This window comes from Protopterus annectens, chromosome 12.part0 (assembly GCF_019279795.1).
Source record: "Protopterus annectens isolate FY-2018-M chromosome 12.part0, PAN1.0, whole genome shotgun sequence".
NCBI classification, from domain to species: Eukaryota; Metazoa; Chordata; order Ceratodontiformes; family Protopteridae; genus Protopterus; species Protopterus annectens.
In genome coordinates this window covers 984355433-984372453 of record NC_056746.1, presented here as the reverse complement: position 1 = coordinate 984372453, position 17021 = coordinate 984355433, and the positions used below count along the sequence as shown (strand labels likewise).

Genomic DNA, 17021 nt, shown 5'->3' with positions numbered 1-17021 from the left:
AGTAGTAAAACCGCACATCACATCTACAGGCACTTAGTGCTCCTACTGGCAAGTCCTTCACTGTGATATAAAACTGAATTCCCCACCAAAAAAGCATGGGGACAAAAGGATAACATGCCTTGATGGAATGCAACATTTTCATGAAATATGAAATAGGTCTGCATTTGCTTTAGTAGTGATTTGAAACTTCATTGCACATGATACATATAACTTACCAAGAAGCTGTCAATGATTTAATTACAAACTTAAAGCCATGTCCACATATTATCAATTTTGCTTAGAAAGTATGTACCTCTAGTTCAATATTTGTTAGTAAATAATTCTGATCATTCAGTCAGTCATGGCTCAAAACTTTAAATGCCTAACTTTACTCGCCACAGAGTCAAAGTTATGTTCTATTAAAATGCAAAATAAAACAAATATAAACTGTTGTACTTTACACTTGTTAATTTAGTTAGTAATTTTCAATGTAGTAAGCATTTTATGCACTACATATGCATTTACATAGTTTTACAATCCCATTGTAGGAAAGGTAATAAAGAAAAACTTTACATGCTAGATTACAATGTAAGATTGCAGTAATACAGGGATTTAAAGATACCTATAATATATGGCAAATTTTTTACAAGTATTTTAAATATGACATTTTAAGAAATAATGTGTACTCTGGTGAAATTCTTACCTAATCAAGTATACATATACATGAATACATATACACAACTACACATATATATATATATATATATATATATATATATATATATATATATATATATATACACACACACACACACACACACACACCCATATTGGACGAACAATTCAGTTAATGAAAATAACAAAATCTAGTAAATTATTCTCAGAAAATCTTGCATGGTAATTTGTTTCAGTTGTATGTCACATTCCAGACATATTCCATCCATTCTCAGGGTTAATCAAATAATTTGGGGCAGACTGTATACACTGAGTTTAGAGAGATGAGTGAATGTTCCAGCAGTACTGTCATGAAATAAGCTTTGTACAATGATCTGCTACTAATCAGACTGATGGAATGAAAGCAGCAAACCTCTGTACAGTGTACATTATTCAAGAGCCTCTCTTGAAATGACTGAATAATATGAGTTGACAAACAAAAACAGCAAATCTGTAAAATATAAATTAGGGTTAACGTCAGAGAAACACGAAAATACTGCAGTGAAAAGGCATATGTCCACTACACTATATAAAATAAAATATAAATGGCATGCACTATAGAAAGAGGGGAAATCATGGAAAGATATCTGTAGCATGAAATTATAAAAGCTGTTCCCTCAAACGTCTGTCAGCTTAATGTTCCTGGCTAGAATTCAGTCAACAGAAAATGTTGAGTATTTTTAACAATGTATCTTATAGCTCACATATTCGAGTACTGCAGTGACAGTTACAAATCAGTAATGTCCTGTGCTGCATATAGCACTTACAGGTTCTAACCTCACAATATATATATAGCACTACCAAGGAAGGAAGGTGCAAATAATAAGACTAAAGGAACCAGGACCCAAGCCTACATACAGAGTAATGGTAACTCTAACCCAAAAATTGAGGTTAGTTTGCCCAGAATTATTTAAAATGATTATTAAAAAGGTGGCTCAAGTAACACTGTGTGTGTTTCTTCTGAGATGGTCCTGTAATAAAAAGATTCCAGTCCTACGAAAGGTGAGACCAGGTAAGATCTTACCTTTTATCAAACTCAGTACTTAATCCTGTTGTAATGAATTGGTCAGACTGCCATCACTGGATCGTACTGGTAAGGGTGATTAAGTCGTAAGTAACTACAAGTCAGCAGGTTGTTTATCTTTTCAATGCTACAGATTATGAAGTTGCCATAGGCTTGATATTATGGTCAAGCAGGATAAAGCTATTGTTTAGTACACCTGTGCGTTATGTTCCTGAATGAAACTGGACCACAAGGGGGCAGCAATTAGGATGAAAGCTGCATAACAAAGCAAAAATACATTTCCTCCAAACCATGACCCCTCATTCTAAGCACCATATGACCTGTTGTGGAATCAAGTGGAGAGAGAGTAATATAATGGCAAATAAATGAGACCAAGGTGTGCACGTCATTGTTCACTTGCTATAATGTAGACATGGATGTTTTAGTATCAGGCATCCTTAAAGAAAAACAAATAGAAAGCAATCTGAATGAGGGAAATGGCAGTTTGCTCCAACAGCAATAAACCTTACACTATACAGCCAATATGATGTGGTGCTTACTAGATTACTGCTCCAGAAATGAGGTTCCTATCTCAGGAAAATATGGGCAGCTCTGGTATGTTATAAGAAAAGTATGACTATAAACGTTAGGTAGACTTTATAATGAATGTATAGTTATATTGCAAGACAAATAAGTAAACGATAAAAAACACATTCTTAATTTTTACTACACTTCTTTGATAGCTTTAACTGATTTCTAAATACAAAAGTTATTAGACCTAAAAATGATTTTTAAAGAACTACAGTTCTTCAGCCCTTAAGGATTTCAAGCACAACCAATTACAGTGTAGAAGATTATGAGAGGGTCCCCAATCAAAATCAGCTTATTATGTGTTTGAGACATGGATGCAAAGAAATTCACCTTGAGACTGGGGCAGTTATTTATGGCTAATTAAGACACTTGTTTATAAGCTGTACTTTGTTGAATGCACAAATTCTGCTCGCCCAAAAGGCCTGTTTGTGAAGGCAACCAGCAAAAGCTTTCTCTATAGTAAAGCAATACAAATCTGATGTACAGAGTCAGAAAAATCAAATACAGTCACTTTCATTCTCAGCGTGAGTTACAAATCAATATTGTACTATGCTGTATATAGAGTTTACAGGTTGTAAACCTCACAATATATATAAACTGTATTACACATACAGTAATAGGAAAACTCATTCAGTTCAGTAGAAGCAGGTAAAGTAATGCAGTGTTATACGCTGACCGGTTTGACTCTCAGCTAGAGCGTCTTCTGCGTGACATGCGTGAATGGGCGTACCTTCGTTAAAGGTTGTTCATCAGGGCTGGCAACTCAGCATGTAAAAATCAACTGCCAATCATTAGCGGACCGGAGTTCCGCAGTGGCGTCCCCTAACCGGGAAAAGCCGAAAGACACAACAACAACAAAAGTGTTATACTATAAGAGATGTATTATATGGACTGTAATACCATTATGATGTACACTAGCATCTTTACCCACATATAGAGGAACTTGAATCCACCAAGCTGTGAAAGATAAACAGAGAAAAGTCAGAGAAGAGCAGTATATGGAAAGCTGGTAATGGGTAATCAGATGCAATGTTACAAGCAAATCTGTGATAAGGAAAGAGTATATGTAGGTAGTTTATCAAGCTGTATGGGAACAGATAGACACAGCTGCTAGGATGAGCACTACAGAAAGGACAGTAAGATGAGCATTAGGTTGGTATGAAATAGGGTGTAACTTAATGTCTAAGCATCAGAGAGTTGAATGAGTAAGACTGTTTTGATGTAAAGATCAGCCTACAGTAATCTGCCATTCATGTTTTGTCTCAGCATGAGAATGCACCTATGTGTTTCTATGGATGCCCATCAGTGTGTGTGTGTACATATGCACACTTGGGGAGCATCATGCACATGCCAGATCTGTTTTCAAACAACTATCCCCTTCATCATTGGCCCTACTGCCCTGCATCTGGTACAGCTGGTTCATTCAATCACAAATGAAGAGAAAAAAACAGGCATAAAAAAGTATTGGTTCTATCATCCCTAGCTGATAATCTGATCCAAATGATATCATGAAGCTAGTGTTCTATCATTTGTGGTGCTGTACCATGAAGTATATTCATTAACACATCAGCCAATCAATGTTCTCAGTTGTACTTCCCAGAAATGTACTTTCAGACCAAAACAATGAAATAATTTAATTACTTTCTGGTTAAGTTCAGTTTAACAGTCTAACAGCTTTGCCAGGATTTTTATCAGAGTGTTTCACAGGGTGCTAATTTTATAACTTATGTTTGAAAGTTAACTGGAATGGTGATTTTTTTTTGCAGCCAAAAAGATGTATAAGAGAATTGCCTGTGTTTCCTACAGAAGTCATACACACACTACCAGGTCAACTGCATGCTAGACTGTGACTTTTGTGATCTAAAGGCCTAAATCAATGCATACAGACTAGCTATCTTAACTGCTACTCTTTGTGTGCTTCATTCATACTACATCACCAATATTACACCCAAGGTACTTGCAACAAGTTCATGGTATAAGGAAATATAACTCTTTGCATAAAGTAACTTAGATTACAACAGTCTTGTCCAAATAATCTATGAAACTAATAAACACTATGTGCTGCTAGGCCTAGATCCTGTAGCAGTCGTGTGTTTGATTCCCAGAGCCTCCACTTGCCTAATGTATGACTCTAAGCAAGTCACTTAACCATCTATTTCTCCTGAAAAGTGCAGTGAAGTAACAAGGGACAGCATGTCCACCTGGCTTACACGATTTCTCTAGTCCTATATATATATATATTTACACACATACACACACATATGTATATATATATATATATATATATATATATATATATGTGTAGGGAGAGAGAGAGAGATAAGTGTGTGTGTGTGTAACTCTAAATGTCTTCCATAACAACATTTCCAGGAGCTGGAAATAGCTGAGGAAAATACTGCTGTCAATAGAACTCTTTCATTAATGTAAATTATAAATATCCCATATCATTTGTCAAAGAAGACCATACAAGTGTTTGCAGTTCTTCAGTAAAATTTCCCCCTTAAGAATAAAAAAAAACCCAGCATGGCTCTCCTTTGAAAAATAAGCATATGTCTAATGAAAGCTATCTGCTTAACAACATTAGATTAACTACATATGATAACTGGTTTGCCTCTCAACAGTATTACAATTATTTTACTCCCCTCTAGTATGTTTACAGTTTAATGCCAGCAAGGCTGTGCACCTATAGTCCTTACCAAAACATTAATTTTGCAGCACTTATCTGCTTTCAAATAAATTTCTGCTACCTTTCCTGTACTAATGAATTATTTACTTATTATGTAATTATGATTTTCATGACAACACAGTGAAATATCATGTGGTCATACATAAAAAGTAAAATGGGGTCTCTCAGTAGATATATATACATGTTTTATATATATATATATATATATATATATATATATATATATATACATATGTATGTGTGTGTATGTATGTTTATGCACAGGTCTATCAAATTGGACCACAGTATGTTACATTAATGTGTGAAACAGAAAGAAAAATTACATTCCTTAATCATGTACAAAGAATTTCAATCTGATTTCTTTCCATTTTTTTAGCTGTACCATTTATATGGAAGGATGTCAAAGTTTTAAGGATAAATCTATTGCCCCTGGCTTTGGAATGTGACTTCACTCTTGTGTACTAGTCAAAAACATACTGAACGTCAGTGAGAAATGCTCACTATCAGGAATCAAGCTGTCACTCATACACATTACATGTGACTTTTCTAGTCTTGGCATTTCAGATACCCATAACAATGTCAGTGATGCAGTTTTGTTAGACCAATGGTACCAGTGTTTTACTCAGACTGAACATTAATAGCATGAATACCATTTTAATGTCTTTGATCTAATACCACTAGTTTAGTTCTTTATTATGAACTATAAAATCCTTTTCAGATAAAAGAAGTGAAACTTTCTCCAACTGCCTTTCTTACTACAACACAAATTGGTTAGTGTTCTAGATATTAAAAGAGCTCCTATCCCACAGGCATTGCACAAGTGGTTAAAAATCTACCCATTAAGTATTATTAAGCATGGCTGAATGGTTAAATAACAATTATCTGAAGATAATTCATTATTTTCTATAAGATCTATTGACAATGGAGTTGAGAACAAATGAGGGGAATGGTGGGGATCTTATCCTGTACAGAGACTGTGGAAGGCTTTCCTCCTCTGGAGGAAAATATATTCCTAATAAAAATTCACACCAGTGACTTTTCACCACACCTCTGAATTATGCAGATTTTTGCAGAATGTCCAGATTTTTGCTATGTAATTTTAGTCTGCTCCTCATAAAATATATGGTTTTCTTGCAAATCGTTAATAATTGAAGTCACTAAATAATGAGAAACAGTTTAGTTTCAGATTACAGATCATTCAGAAAATACACGCTAACACAAAACCAGCTATTCTATCAACTTTCTAAATTTATTAGAACAATATTTTAAAAATGCCCCTATTTTTAGTCCCTTACTCCCCCATTATTTTTGGCTTTATTCAAAATTCTTGTGCTAAGAGGTTGAGAAGTATACGTTTCAGATATTCTACTTCATTAGAGTGATATTGTGTTACATAGACTTTTCTTCAATAACTATATTTTCTTGAGCCATTAAATAAATGCACAGAGCAGTTGCTCTGTCAAAGATTATCACACAGAAGAATTTTTCAATGAGTCAAAAATATCTTATGGGCAATTTCATGAACTTCAGATAGATAGATATTTCTGACTCCAGTGCAAGAGGCACTCACCTGCATTCTTTTATTTACAATCATATTTGAGGTTTGTGCATGTTGGAGAAAAGGATCCAGTGACATCACAGAAAAGATGCAAATCATATTGATCACTGCTGCTGTCGCATTAGCTATATTTGTTATATTCCACCAAGGATATAACAGCCAGCCAGCTTCCAAAGATTCATGGCACTTTTCACTCACACAAATTGGCAGGCAGCTCGAGCTGAGTTAACAAAAAGACAAGCTTTGGCACCAAGCTCTCCAGAGCTTTACTGCTGCTCAAAGGCTCTAAGGCTTTCAATGATTTAAAGCTGGCTTGATGCCATTTGTCTAATGGGCAGTAAGTTCCCTATGGAGAAAAACCTTCCATTTTCTAAATATTGTTTATGTTTTAGCACTTTCTTCTTCAGAAAAGATATTTTAAAGCTAGGAGTTTTGTGTTTTAATGAACTGTCACAAGAACGGTATAGTACTTTTATGTTTTCCCTGTCAGTTTAAAAGTTATGTAAAGTAACCAGAAACCATTTCTTCTATGAGAGACTGTGTTTGCTTTACTTTTGGGGGCTGGCATTGTGTTTTAAATTGCGTTTTTCTGATCAAAATTTTACTTTTAAAAAAACTAGTTCTTACCGACATTTACTGTTTGTCTTCCCTGGGAAAGAGGCACCATTTGTGACTTGATCATGGAACAAACTACCAGTCCCACAGTTGATCCTTCTTCCAGCCACAAAAAGAAAATGTTTATCAAGCAGCCTTTGCACAGATCACTACTCATTGTTAATAGTTTGTGTAAGACTCTGTTAATACTTCTTTCAGGGCAATGGCCACTGGTACTGTTTTGAGGAAGTTTGCATGACTGCATTCTTATAACCTCCCAGATTAATTTAAAAATGAGATTTTAAATCTCCTTCAGATAGAGATTTAGTTTATGGCCACTTTGCTGCAGAGGTAATCAAAAAGTGTGATGAAATATGGAAGCTGATCCAGGGAATCGTTAAGAGTTTTCAGCCCTCCTTTTCCAAATTTTCTAAGGTATCCTCTAACTCCTCATCCAATTCTGGAACAAAATACAGGTAAACAGACTTTAGAAGAAATGGAAAGAGGGTTCCAAAAAGAAACCTTGAACCTCCCCAAAACCAAGGACAGTCCAAAAAGTCTGAATGATTATTTTAGAGACTTTGTGACCCCCTCCCACCCAGGTGCCTTTTTTCTTCCAGAAAATCTGAATCGCCATTTTTCTCTTTGGCAACAGATAGTTTCAAACAAATGGATTCTGAAGATCATTCATCAATGTTAAAGAGGGCAGTGGGAGGAAATTCCTCCTTTCCAGAGAGTAATTCCTCATCCTCCAGATCAGACTTTTTGATTTCCTCTAGTCCTTCATTACATGCTGTAACAAGGAGTCATAGAACCATTTCCTCTTTCCCAGGTAAAAAAGGGATTTATTCAAGGATGTATTTAGTGCGAAAGAAGGAAAATGCTTGGAGACCACTTCTGAATCTTTGCTTCCTAAACCTGTTTGTGTCCAAATTCAAAATGATGTCACATCACAACCTATTACCTCTTCTTCCTCTTTCAATTTTCCTGGTACCACTAGACTTAAAATATGCTTATCATCACATTCCTGTTCATCTAGACTTCAGACATTTCTTAAGGTTTTGTGTGTCTGGATCACATTATCAGTTCTCTGCCTTATCTATGGACTACCCATTGCACCGGAGTGTTCTCAAACTGTCAAGCTCCAGTTGTAGCTCATTGCAAGCTACAGGGTATCTGCATTTTTCCATATTTAGGTGCCTTGCTTATCATTGCAGAATCTTTTTCAAAGTGTCAATAAATCTTTCTTGGGTGAGAAATCTGCTACACAAGCTAGGATACCAAAAGAGCATTCAAGAGTCTTTCTTGACTCCTTCAAATAGGATTGTGTTCCTGTAATGTCAATTAGATGCCTCAGTTCAAAGAGATTTTTTTCCCCACAAGGAAAAACAGATTTATATCTATATTCATTTCTAAGGTTTTCTACTGAAACGTCATTCACTGTGAGGGAATACCTTAGGATTACATGTCTCATAGCTTCTATGATTCTCATGATAGTGTTGGCAAGACACCACATGAGAAAGCAGTATCTGAAGTCTGTTGGTCCTAGCACCAACACACTCTGTCTTTTCACATCCCAGTGCAGGGTTTTTCAGAAAAGAAATCATGTAGTGGAGACAACAGATATTGTTAAACCCAGGTCTACCTTTCTCCTTCCCTGTTAAAGCAGTCAGTCACGACAGATGCCTTCAATTTTGCTTGGGAAACAGTCTCAGTAGGGATAAAAGTGTAGAGTTTTGGGGACAACAGGGACAGAGTAAGCACATTTTTTTTAATTTAATTTTTTATGTATTTGTCCTTTGATAAGCAAGAAAGTCCATCTGTGCCAATGGCCCATTTTCAGCAGTAGCCCAGGGAGAAATTTTCCACTACAGATTCTAAAACATTTAAACAGTACTTGATGAGTAGATATACACAAGGGGAGAAAAGCCCTGCAACCACTTAAATATTTTACATAAATATCAAAGAGATGCCTACCTTGGTCAAGGCACTCAACTCTCTGAATCATTTTTGGTTTCCAGGACCTCTTCAAGTTGTTAATGACAATACCACTGCAATGTAGTACATCAACAGTACAAGGGGGAACAATGCCATACCCCATTTGCAGACTAGCCATGTTAGTTTGGGATATAGCTTCACAACACAATCTTACTCTGCAGGCATCATATATTCTGTCAGAGCAAAACAGTGTGGCAGACAAGCTGAGCAGAACCGGTACAGACCCTTATGAATGGAAACTAGATCAAGGGATCTTCCAAGATTTGATCCATCTGTGGGAATTTCCTCAAGTAGACCTCTGTGCTTCCCTGCTAAACAACCAACCGGCAATATTCTGTTGAAGGCTTCCATGCAACAATGCATGGAAGATAGAAGTCTTCTTTTTCCTTGAACAAGAATAATAGGGTCTTAACTCCTTTAAGGTACCTGCTTACTGAGCATGTGCAACAGGTACTACTGGAGGCAAGAATGCCTGCTACTAGAACATCATATATCACTTAAAGGAAAAGGTCTTCTAGTTGATGTCAACAGCATAACCAGTGTCGATTCAGGGCTAGTTATTCTCTAGTTTTACAATATTTGTGTGAACTAGTATTATTTGTGTGAACTAGTATCCTATGATCTTTCTTATTACTCTATAAAGGTTCATTTATCTGCCATTTCAGCATGTCTGCTCATGTAGCTTCCTCCTTCTATGCAATCTCATGTCAAAATGTTTTTGAAAGGGATTTTGTACAAGATGCCTTCAATTAAACTGGTGCCCCCCCCCCCCCCTTGGGATCTTAATTTTGTGTTAGAGAAGCTAACATTTGCTCCATTGAAACAGCTAACATGGCTAATTTGAAGTTCTTAACATGGAAAACAGTTTTACCCATTATCTGAGTTAGAAGCTCTTTTGGTGAGTCAACCCTATCTTATTTTCCACAGGGACAGGGTTTCTTTGAGAACTATCCTTCTTTTATGAATAAAGTGATATCCGAGTTTACTTTAACCCAAACTATCAATCCCATTTTCTTTCCTGAACCTAAAAACAAGGGAGAAAGGATATCCCATACATTGGATGTCCACAGACAACTCTAGTACTATCCTGACAGAACTAAATCTTTCAGACCTTCAGATCAATAGTTCATGTCTTGCAAAACTAAGAAGGGACAATCTGTGTCAAAACAAACTATTTCCAAATGGCTTCTAAGACTATTACCATTTGTTACAACTGCCATAACAAAACTATTCCAGGTGAGGTCAAGGCCCACTTTATTACGGACTTGGCTTCATCTACAGATTTTTAGAAAAGATTGGATTTTAGAAGTATTCAAGGTGCTAATTGGTCCTCTATACATACTTTTAAAAAGCACTATAAGCTTGAATCCTTCTCTAGGTCCAGATCAGGCTTTGCTAAGACAATTCTCCAGAGGATACCGCAGCAGTGACCATTCAAACATCTACGGTTATGGTAACTTTACTTACACAACTGTACGTCCCTTCTGTAAATCATCTGCACTGGATTGGACTTGGATGCTCCTCTTAGTTCCAAACCATCGTTCACTGCATTTCACCCCCACTCCAACAAGTGGCAATATTTGGTTCTGAATTGAACCATTCTTGTCTTTTCATTATTAACTTTACTAGTTTCTGTTGTTTCAGTGAGAGGCTTATTTGCCTTGTTGTCCAAGCAGCAAGCTTTTCCTCACAAATTCATTATGATCATAAAGTAACAGGAATAAAAATGCCGCTATAACAACTATCATAATTCTAAGCTATAACAACTATCATAATTCTAAGGTCTAGTAAACAACTCACTTCATTATTTGTACTGCAAAAATACAGTAAAGCAAACTATGTTCAGAAAACTATGTAGCTGTATAAGCAAGAGAGGAAACAGACTATTATGCAAAACTCTAGAATATACAAAATAAATAATACAGAATACTAACTGAATTTATGTAAGGTATCCACCCTCCAAAAATATATTTAATGTTACACTTGTTAAACTCCTACCTTAGTAATGTGACATTGTATTTCCCTAAATGTTTATTGTGTTTGAATTCAGTCTGTAAGCTGTAGCAAAATAATGTCCCATTTTCATTATATAATGAATACCACATTTTCCAGTTTAAGCCTGAAGAATGAATGGGAATAGCATAATTTGCAAGATTAAAGAGACATTTCTGTAATCTGAGCAACTAAGATCTTACAAATTTGTAAATGTAACAAAATATCTAATAAAATAAAATATGTTTTTCTTATTTGTGTATGTGTGTGTGTATAGTGGGGGTCGATTGATGCTCGCCTAACTTTAAACGTAGTCTTGTGTCTTTGCCCAATGGTTCACTACACACACACACACATCTATATATATATATATATATATATATATATATATATATATATATATATACATATATATATATATATATATATATATATATATATATATATATATATACACATACATACACACACACATATATATATATATATACACATACATACACACACACATATATATATATATATATATATATATATATATATATATATATATATATATATATATGCACACACACATACATACGCATATATGTATGTACACACACACACATACACATTCTACTACAAACAGGATTAAGTGTAAACAATTATTATTTCCATCTCAATCACATCTGAAAGATTTGTTATTTATCTCTATAGCTACAGTTTTATGTTTTGCCATGGAGTTTAGAAAAATGTGTATAATATGAAATGATTAAATAACATCTGTGCCTCATACAGAGAATGGATATAGGTCATGTATAATTTTCTGAGGTGTTCTACAAACTGTCCTGGGGCAAAATGATTTTTAGAAGCACATATGTAAATATTGCACTACCCAGTGGCCAGTTCTGTACTGGTAATATTCTTTTAACTTTTTTGCCAAATTATGTTATTGTTTAATTTTGATTATCATCTCACTGATATAAGTTCCTGTTTTGAAATGAAGCAACATTTATAATTTGGGCCACTTTTTGAACTTTGGTACATTTCTTATACCACATATGATATGATTTATCTCTAGAATGTGTTGCACTGCAAAACAGTTATGATAAAAAGACTAAAATAGAAATATTACACAGGTTTGTATTACCATAGCATAACAATGCTAAATCAGATTACCAATTCACCAGTCTCCAATTGGACTTTACCATAAATGTAACATAAATATAGCAGCCACAAGCTATCCTAAATACAATACTATAATGGGAGTTCAAAACAGATACATTGATGAGATGCATTATAAAAAAATAAAAACTACAGAGGGTTGACTGCAATTGTCACATGACTAAATGAGTAAGCAGGTATGGTCAGAAATCAAAAGCACATATGCTTGGCTATTAACGATCTACAACATACCCCAGTATTATGTAGATACATTTTATTTGTTGCATTATTCTCCCATATTGCTTACAATGCATTTACTTCACAGTATTTGCTGATGTGGCTCAAATTAAGCCCAGATCTGTCTTATTGCTTTGTTTGCAGATCTGCCAGATAATTTAATTCCTTATATGCTTCTCCTTGCAAACTATATTTCAAAGTGATGTACCAGAAGGTTAATTTAAAATATTATTTTTTGTACTACAACAGCCATATTACTTGGATACAGGAAGTATTTAGAATGGTTTCAGTTCATGATTCTAACAGAGCATCTTGCAATAATTTCACTAATTATTCATTAAATTATTTCCTTCAAATAAGCAGCATTTCACTATTAATATTATTCCATTTGTGAGGCTTATTCTTGCTAAATCAATACTTGCTGACTATCAAATCATAAAATCCAACCATACCGCCTTGTATTTTATAACTTCATCATTTTAAAACGTGTCTCTTTGTGACTAAATATAATGTAGGATTTGGAAAGAGAGAAAAAATATAATGGACAATTTCAGATATAATACATGTAACATTATTGTATTGAACCTTCCTCTTACTGTCTGCTTAAGCAAGGGAAACAGTTAAGCTGCACTATGAATTAGCACTGTTTTTATAACCTCAATCTACTTCTTTTCCTTGAGATTTTAAGGTGTGGTTCCACTCTGCTTATATTTTAAAATGATGTCCATTCTACTGAGGATGTAGAAATAATCCTTCAACTCAAAAGTGGCATAGAAATGGTTAGCTTCACTGTATCCCCTTTTTTCCCCAAAACATGTGGCATTTTCTGTAAATTATTCAGTAAGTATATTTAATACTTTTCTCTAACATAGTATTTAAGACACCATACAATTTAAACTGTATTTATTATCTTATATCTGGTACACATTTGTTAAGGCATTTCTGTTGGGGGTTGAAACAAACTCGCAGACCTGTGCAGTTCAATTAGATGGACACTCTAAGGTTGTTTTAGTTGACTTTTCTATCTCAAACTCATAATACACAGTCTTAATACGTGCAGCTCATGCTAGTAAGACAAACAAAACATAATATTACTGATGACCATCTGATGACTTCAGTAGCTCACTTTCTCAGCTTGTCTAGGTTCCTTCTGTTCTTCAGCATCAAAGTTGATATATCAATACCACACATTTTAATTCTCTTTGACATCTTTCTTAATAGACCCCCCCCCCCCCATCTACTGGTAGCCTGGCATCTTAAATTGATCAATAATATACCTGAATTGTTCCAGTGCTGCTACACTGAAACATGTATGATCAGCAACATGCCTGTTAAGATATACCTGATACAAGAGGCACGTCTGACTTTCATTACATCTAGAATACAAATGTCAGTTATCTATTTTGTACTAAACCCATAATTACATGTACAGTATGAAGAACATGTATTATGTATTTTGCTATAGTGTTTTAGAAATGAATTTTAAACAATTTACTTATCAAGAAGTGAAAATCTTCATTTTCTACAGTAACAGGTTATGTGTTGCTACCTCCCCAGTCCCCAAAAAAGGAAACACACACACAGGGAAAAAGAAAGGAAAGGATTTCCTGTTATGGCACAACCACCAGGATTCACACACTTGCATTAAAAAGGGGAGGGGGTAGTAATCAGACTAGTTCTTTAATTTTCGTGTCCAGACGTGGAGTGAGGTTCTAATTAATGCCAGAAGGATATAACAAAAAGTCATTTTTATATGTTAACATTTAACCTAGTATATTTTACAATGCGGTCATACACGACAGATTTAGAAAAAAAAAATATTCGTGAAAATAATTGTTAATTTAATAATACATTTCCAACAGATCACACACACACTAGCACTCAGCACACTTATAGCTCATACATATTCTAAATGAAAACAAAACCTTACCTCCATCATCTTCATCAAATGAATTCATACATGGGAAATAGATGGCTAGGGCTTCAAATGATGCAGACAGACTAATCCGGCTCTGGGACCTCTCGATATACAACCCTGGAGTTGTAGAACCAGGTTCGGCCACCACAGGCGACGGCTTCGGCAACTTTGCCGCCGCATTTTTCACTCGAAGCACTGCACGCGGCGTCTTGGCAGATTTTTACAGCCCCAGAGCAAGAAGAAAAAGAATCCCTTCGACCGAACCCACTCCTCCAATATTCGCTGATATGCTAACGTTTTTTTATTATCATTTATTAAAAACAGTAAAAAAATTGCTGCCGTAACTTCCACGGTAGGACCCCCACCAAAGACAAAAAAAAATGCGCTGTATTCAAATTTACTGCTGCCTTCTAAAACGAAGGATTTTGTTCTTTTCCTAATGTAGTCAATAACTTGGACTGCCGTTTAAGACTGCTTTGTAAGGCGTAGTTGAGCACCAAAAATTAAGACAACATATGTTATTCAGGACACTAGTAATCAGAAAAGCGTACGGCTGCTGACTTTACCTCTTCTGGTTACCTTGGCAGCATCTACTTGCCAGTGTTCATTCACAGAAGAGCCACCGGAGGAGGAGGAGGGCTTCAATGAAGTCATAACGGAGCTGGGCCTCTGCCAATGAACGGAGAGAGACGGGCGGGAGGCGCAGCTGTCAGGGGCAGTAGCAGGCAAGGGATGGAAGGCAGCATCAGTATTCAGTCACTGCAGTCGCGCGTTGCATCCGTTAGAAGCCCTTTGCTGTGTGTTGTTGACAAGGCGGTGAAAAGTCCCCCGATAGATAATAAAGCTCAAATTAAGTATGAATCTCTTGGGTGCTTTGACCTGCTACTGGCACCCATTAGCTGTTAATGCCCGTATACTGGATTGATAGTGCTTCCAGCGTTTGGCGTGAAGATATACTTTTGGCAGGAAAATATCCTTCACCCCCATCCCCACTTTGGATATGCAGGCCCCCTGCTTCGCATATTTATGGAGTACAACCCCACCGTCATACTCTATTGACTCGAAAGGCATAAAGAATATAGTCTTCCTCGTTCCTTCCTGGTACCAATGACAGGTGAGAAGGAAGACAAATAGTACACAGAACACTCTGCTATTGATTCGATTTCAATAAAACCTCTTGTCCGTTATTAGTTATTATTATCCTTCAGATTACAGGTGACAGTATGCCCCAATGCACACTAACCAAGGCGATTTGCATGTGTGCTTCACGATGCACTAATGTCTACTAAGACAATAATTTGTAGAAGACTCACAGTGGTGGTGGTTTATTTCTTGAATTGTATACTCCTATCCTTTACTTAAACCTAAATGTTCATGATGTTCATCAGGAGCTATTATATTTTTCTCTTTAAGTTATAATTGTTTTGTCTCCGCACCCTGTTTGTTCACCAAACACACACAGACTTACCCACACACAATATTAACTATGTTATAGTTAATGCTCATGTTCCATTTTTTTGGTATGCAGTTTCTTGCTTTCAATAAGCAATATTGACACGCAGACTCTAAAAAGGCAAGAAATGGCATTTGTCACATAATGTGCAAAATATAGACAATGTGAGTATCAGCCCTAGGTTTTCATATCTTCTTTACAACAGAATAATGCAGTTAAGTGCCTTGATTGCAATTGCCTAAGTGGACTAAACAGTTATTTAAGCATCCATTTACCCTGACAGTGCTGTAGGCTTCTAAGGGATGCATGTAAAGAAAATAATGACAAAAAAATGGTGGAGAACCCTTTGTTTCCCATAAGACCTCTCAACTGCTCCTATTCTTACTTTCAGGGCTGATTTAGGTCTGCAAATAAGTACCTCTTTTAGGAGGTATATCCATATTTTCAGATTGATTTACCTTTTCACACAAATTTCTGAATTTTCCAATCATCTCACTTGATGTTTGATGCTGTTTAGTACACAGAAAAACACGATACATGACCAACATACTAGTGGTATAAATAATTTAAGAAAGAGGGTGCTCTTATATCTCCCTTTTCTGGAAGCAAAAATAAATAACCTTGTATGGTAGAGTATTACAGTACAGTTCATTAACGTGTACAGATTTTAATTCTCTTTGATAATGGGCTTACATTTTCCATCATTTCCATTATTCTGTTTTTAAATGTGCTACTGAATAGTGACCCATATTCCTGGAAGTGGGACTCGTTATGTGCTATTTGGTGTTCAAATTTTATGCTAACAAGATGTCTAGCTTTTTGGTTGGATGTACCTACTTTTCAAGGGTATTTGTATCTGTTTTCAATGTCTGCAGGTTAAGATGTATGCTTCCAGTCTAGCAGTCAATTCAAATATGTGAAAACAACAAAAAATGTGTAAAAGTGGACCACAAAGAGATGAGAGTATGTAATGGCTAGGGTACTAAATAAAGCAAGCTAGAGCTTTACAGTAAAAGTAAACAGAAATGAATTTAAGGAAAGCATACTTTAAAGTCCACTATAACATCTGACATTTTTGCAAAAGTCAAACTGTATGTCACTGGAAAGAGTTAGAAAGGTGATATTTATAAAAATGATTTAAAGTACTGGCTA

At 35.5% G+C, this 17021-nt stretch overlaps 1 protein-coding gene across 1 annotated transcript in view; it reads right to left on the bottom strand.

Annotated features, from left to right (window-relative positions):
- The window catches only part of RIMS4 (regulating synaptic membrane exocytosis 4), a 763308-nt gene extending 747753 nt beyond the window's left edge, over positions 1 to 15555 (bottom strand). The window contains exon 1 of the mRNA XM_044090003.1: positions 14429 to 15555. Coding sequence (XP_043945938.1) covers positions 14429 to 14456 — 28 coding nt within the window. The 5' untranslated portion in view covers positions 14457 to 15555. The remainder of the gene's footprint in view (positions 1 to 14428) is intronic.
- Positions 15556 to 17021: the final 1466 nt, after the last annotated feature.